We start from the raw sequence: 6,000 nt of genomic DNA, 5'->3' as shown, positions 1-6,000 counted from the left end.
TTTGGGGTTTTGTCAACAAAACAAAACACTGCCTATACTGTTGCCATGAAGTATTTTTCCTATTCCTTTAGGTTTTTTATAGCAATTAACTAACTCCACAATATCTTATCTTTCAATGTGAGAGTACTAGCATTCTTTTCCATCTATATTCTACACTCCTGATGAGAGTCATAGTAATTGTGGTCCTATAATTCTACTGCGCTATCCACCAGCAAGGGATTCATTCACCTTGGTGGTGATTGATTCAATTCAGGAATCTGACACTAAATATCTGCTTCCTAGGACCACCTCTGTCTTAACTTAGGTTAGGGTTACCCATAAGAAGACGCAGAGTCAAGGGTTTGAGTAAATTTAGTTTATTTGGAAGGTAAACCCAAGAAGCACCAAGAGAAGAGTCAAGAGATGAGAAAGAAAGGAAATCCATTTAGGGTGAACCAAATGGAAAGATTACCTTGTGGGAATGAGAGACTTACTCCTTCGGAGACCTCTGACAGTCCAAAGACCGTGCCTCAGAACTGTCCTTCCTGAAGGACAATGAACCTGGGGTATTTATCCCTTAATTCCCACTATCATTGTTGAGAGTCTCTCCTGAAGACATTAACTCCCTGGTACTTCTGGTTGGCCTGCTTCATGGGCGACTTGCTCTAGAAACTAGAGAACGCCTTATAGGGAAGAGTTACAGACACAACAGGAAGCCATGTGGCTGGTACTTACAGAAACACTGCACCAAGAGTAAATAAATAAGACATTGTCAAATATTTGTTACAAAAGATAAATCTCCTGTAAATGTATCATGATTATTAATGGAAAATAATGCCATTAAAAACCACAATTTTTTTAAATGCTAGCTAACTGCAGCCTATCAGTAGCATAGCTATTGTGTAAAGCTAGTCATCAACATGAATATTTTGGTTGTTTCTTTTCATGTTGATTGGTCTGATACCTTCTTGGTCAGAATATATGAAGATATATTCCTCTGATTAAGCAAAAAGAATATTATACTGCTTACTTTCTTGGCCTAAATATTGATATGAAGAGTACATGCAGATAGAATAGACCCATCTCAACTTCTTATACCCTTTCTGAAATAAAATTTAGATATGGATTTTGAGAAGCATGATTGCATTGCCCCAAAAAAATTCACAACACTAAAGAATTTAAAACATTTTTAGAAGTAGGGAAACAGCAACCTTTAATGTTTTATTTTTCACTTGTGAAAATATATATATAATATATCTTACATGTATAGAAGAGTCCCACAGCTCAAGTCAGAAAAAGTAAAGAGAAAATCTCATTCAAGGGATGAGTCTTTTCAGATGGTTTTAAGTTAAGACAACATTCAGAGCATGGCAATGACAATGAGGGCAGCAAAAGCACAGGGAGCCTGCGTATCTGGCTCTGAAGAGCTGAATCACAGACGACTCTTAGGTCTGTCAAGAATGGAGGTCATCTCTGGAGAAAATACCGTTTCTATTTAATAGGCCTGTCAGACTATCAGAGAACGTAAGGAAAGCTGAACAAAGACACAACAGGGCAAGGCAACTGCCAGTGCTTAACTTGACAGCTGGTTTGCTTTTATGCCCCTTCTCCTTAAGTCCCTATACCTTTGCTGATTTAAAGGAGCAAATTTCAGGACTGCCTCTGCTCCTGCAAAATTTTGCTCAGCAACACAACAAAATTTTGTAACAGACCAGGTATTCAAAAAGCTTGTAAACACTGTGCTGATGGTGGGAAAAACATAAAGAACATTTGCTATTTCTCTCTTACAGGAAAGATACAGGCTTGGGTCTTTAGGTCGTCACATGTGTTTCCCTATCCCGATGTTTACCCAAAATGGTAAAAATTGAGGCACAATTCATGAGATCATGGGATTATGTCTATCATATGTCAGCAAAGTTGCCTACTAGGATTTGGCACAGCCAGAGCAGTTGACAACTTTGGGTGATGCGAGATGGGGCTTCACGATGTCCGGCTCTATGGACTCCATTAAGTCACACTCGTTTGCAAGTATGTGCTTCACCAGGCATCTGGAGGCTTCATCAATGTTTATATTTTCCTAAGGAGAAAAAAAAAACCAGCATCTCTTATTCAGTATTCCACAGTACATCAGAGAAGAGTCTCATATATGACAAAATGTCAGTATTTTTTGTTTGCCCTGATCTCTATTATTTCTTTCCATCTTCTGCTTTTCGGTTTGACTTGTTCTTGTTTTTTTAATAACTTGGGGTGTGTCATTAGGCTTTTTATTTGAGATCACTCTGATTTTTTAATGAAAGCATTAATGGCTATGAATTCCCTCTTAGCACTGTCTTTGCCATGTTCCAAAGATTCTAGTTAGTTGTGTTTTCATGTTCGTTTGATTCCAGAAATTTTTTTTATTTCTACCCCCAGAAAGCAGTATTTTTAATGATTCACTTAAACATCTCTTTCTATATAGTAATCCATGCATCCTCTTATTTCCCCTTCCTCTTATTTTCTTTCAGATACTCTATTTTTTAGCACCTCACAGAAGTAAAAATATGTATTTCAGTGAATTAAATCTATGAGAGGGCAATTTCTGACTTTCACATACTTTTTTTTTTTTAGTACTGAAGTTTGAACTCAGGGCCTACACCTTGAGCCACTCCACCAGCCCTTTTTTGTGATGGGGTTTTTGAGATAAGGTCTTGAGAGCCTCCTGATCTCTGCCTCCTGAACAGCTAGTATTACAGGCATGAGTCACAAGTGCCCAGCTATTTTTACATACTCTTGTAGCATAATATTATAGAAGAAGTGTTTTTAGTCTTAGATTTATATTTGCCTTATGATACATACTACTTTTGTGATCTTGATGTGAAATAGAAATATTAGAACGCCTTTTGCAGCCATTGTTAGTAGTTAAATAAATACTTTTGGCTCTCTGCCTTCCAATCAAATGATAGAAGTGCACTGCTTCTGACCTCCTGGAAACTAGGCATGGACACATGACTTTCGATGGTCAATGACATGTGAGAAGTTATGTGTCTCACTTTCATGTAGAAGCCGTGTGAACCAGTGCTCAATTCCTCGTACTCTTTTCTCTGTTCTGCAATCACGGCAATACCAAGGTGAGGATTCTATTGTCTGTGGTTTAGGAGTAAGGATCAAGTAGAGATAAATATCCCAACCAGCTCATGATAATACATGCAACATCAGTGAGAATTATGATTTTGCTGTTCTAAGTCGCTGAGATTCTGGATGGATACAACCTTTTAAAGGAAAATGTGAAATCAGAAATAGTCTAATTTTAATAATGAAATAAGACTTAATTTGGACAAAATATAGAGCAAGCATTTAAATCTGAAATATGCTAATTATTTAATTACTATAGAATAAATTGCCTGTTTTCTATTACACAGAAATCAGAAACATGTACTATTTAATACTAATATGCTAAAATAAAAATAATTTTATTCAGGTTAAATATAGTAAAGATCTCCATCAAAGTTAAATTTCATTTTTAATCACCATTTAGAGAAATTCTTTGACATATTCCCATATATTCAAAATGAGGAGAAAAGGACATTCTTGTCCAATTGTTTCATGTTTGTACCTTGCTGTCTAATCTGAAGTGGAACAATTTAGTTGTAATTTTTGAATGTATGTCAAAATGTTGGTATTTTTAAAGACCATTGCATGAAGTCATGTTACGTGAAAAATCTAAGAGGTAGAGATGCTTTCCAAATACAACGATGGCTAATGGCATTAGCTGAAAATACTTAGTGTGTCCTCATTCTTCATTCCCGACCTTACTTTACCCACTATGAAAGCATAGGATAACTGTGGAGTCCCAGACAACAGCTGATTATTTTTCTCCCTGGTTAAGAGTTATCATGAAAGTGTTTCGAGAGTGTCTAAATCTAAAACACAAGGTAAAAGTCTGACTGCATTTTTAACTTGTTGCTCTGTTACTGAGTTTTATACCTGAACAGGGTCTGTGTCTTTGAGCCTCTATTTCTTCAATTATAAAATAGTATTGTTGATATGACTCACCTAAAACTTGCTTCCCTTGACAGGGTGTAGGGGTCCCATTCGTGCTTTCTTTTTTTTTTTATTATTCATATGTGCATACAATGCTTGGGTCATTTCTCCCCCTGCCCCCACACCCTCCCTTACCACCCACTTCACCCCCTCACATCCCCTCAATACCCAGCAGAAACTATTTTGCCCTTATCTCTAATTTTGTTAAAGAGAGAGTATAAGCAATAATAAGAAGGAACAAGGGTTTTTGCTAGTTGAGATAAGGATAGCTATACAGGGAGTTGACTTGCATTGCTTTCCTGTGCATGTGTGCTATCTTTTAAGTTAATTCTTCTTGATCTAACCTTTTCTCTAGTTCCTGGTCCCCTTCTCCTTTTGGCCTCAGTTGCTTTAAAGTATCTGCTTTAGTTTCTCTGCGTTGAGGGCAACAAATGCTATCTAGTTTTTTAGGTGTCTTACCTATCTTCATATATCCCTTGTGTGCTCTCGCTTTTATCATGTGATCAAAGTCCAATCCCCTTGGATCTAATGTCTGCATATGAGGGAGAACATATGATTTTTGGTCTTTTGGGACAGGCTAACCTCACTCAGAATGATGTTCTCCAATTCCATCCATTTACCAGCGAAAGATAACATTTCGTTCTTCTTCATGGCTACATAAAATTCCATTGTGTATAGATAGCACATTTTCTTAATCCATTCATCAGTGGAGGTGCATCTTGGCTGTTTCCATAACTTGGCTATTGTGAATAGTGCTGCAATAAACATGGGTGTGCAGGTGCCTCTGGAGTAACCTGTGTCACAGTCTTTTGGGTCTATCTCCAAGAATGGTATTGCTGGATCAAATGGTAGATCAATGTTTAGCTTTTTAAATAGCCTCCAAATTTTTTTCTAGAGTGGTTGTACTAGTTTACATTCCCACCAACAGTGTAAGAGGGTTCCTTTTTCCCGAATCCTCGCCAACACCTGTTGTTGTTGGTGTTCCTAATGATGGCTATGCTAACTGGGGTAAGGTGGAATCTTAGTGTGGTTTTAATTTGCATTTCCTTTATTGCTAGAGATGGTGAGCATTTTTTCATGTGTTTTTTGGCCATTTGAATTTCTTCTTTTGAGAAAGTTCTGTGTAGTTTACTTGCCCATTTCTTTATTGGTTCATTAGTTTTGGGAGAATTTAGTTTTTTAAGTTCCCTATATATTCTGGTTATCAGCCCTTTGTCTGATGTGTAGCTGGCAAATATTTTCTCCCACTCTGTGGGTGTTCTCTTCAGTTTGGAGACTGTTTCTTTTGATGAGCAGAAGCTTTTTAGTTTTATGAAGTACCATTTATCTACGCTATCTCTTAGTTGCTGTGCTGCTGGGGTTCCATTGAGAAAGTTCTTACCTATACCTACTAACTCCAGAGTATTTCCTACTCTTTCCTGTATAAACTTTAGAGTTTGTGGTCTGATATTAAGATCCTTGATCCATTTTGAGTTAATATTGGTATAGGGTGATATACATGGATCTAGTTTCAGTTTTTTGCAGACTGCTAACCAGTTTTCCCAGCAGTTTTTGTTGAAGAGGCTGCTATTTCTCCATCGTATATTTTTAGCGCCTTTGTCAAAGACAAGTTGGTTATAGTTGTGTGGCTTCATATCTGGGTCCTCTATTCTGTTCCACTAGTCTTCATGTCTGTTTTTGTGCCAGTACCATGCTGTTTTTATTGTTATTGCTTTGCAGTATAGTTTGAAGTCAGGTATTGTGATACCTCCAGCATTGTTCTTTTGACTGAGTATTGCCTTGGCTATTCGTGGCCTCTTGTGTTTCCATATAAATTTAACGGTAGATTTTTCAATGTATTTAATGAATGTCATTGGTATTTTGATGGGAATTGCATTAAACATGCAGATTACTTTGGGATTATAGACATTTTTACTATGTTGATTCTACTAATCCATGAGCATGGGAGATCTCTCCACTTTCTATAGTCTTCCTCAATCTCTTTCTTCAGAAGTTTATAGT

At 37.0% G+C, this 6,000-nt stretch overlaps 1 protein-coding gene across 1 annotated transcript in view; it reads right to left on the bottom strand.

Moving 5' to 3' along the window:
• Positions 1-340: 340 nt before the first annotated feature.
• The window catches only part of Rab38 (RAB38, member RAS oncogene family), a 55,583-nt gene continuing 49,923 nt past the window's right edge, over positions 341-6,000 (bottom strand). Inside the window, exon 3 of the mRNA XM_020187128.2 lies at positions 341-2,056. Coding sequence (XP_020042717.1) covers positions 1,904-2,056 — 153 coding nt within the window. The 3' untranslated portion in view covers positions 341-1,903. The remainder of the gene's footprint in view (positions 2,057-6,000) is intronic.

This window comes from Castor canadensis, chromosome 1, assembly GCF_047511655.1.
Source record: "Castor canadensis chromosome 1, mCasCan1.hap1v2, whole genome shotgun sequence".
NCBI lineage: Eukaryota > Metazoa > Chordata > Mammalia > Rodentia > Castoridae > Castor > Castor canadensis.
This window is presented reverse-complemented; position numbering and strand designations above follow the sequence as displayed.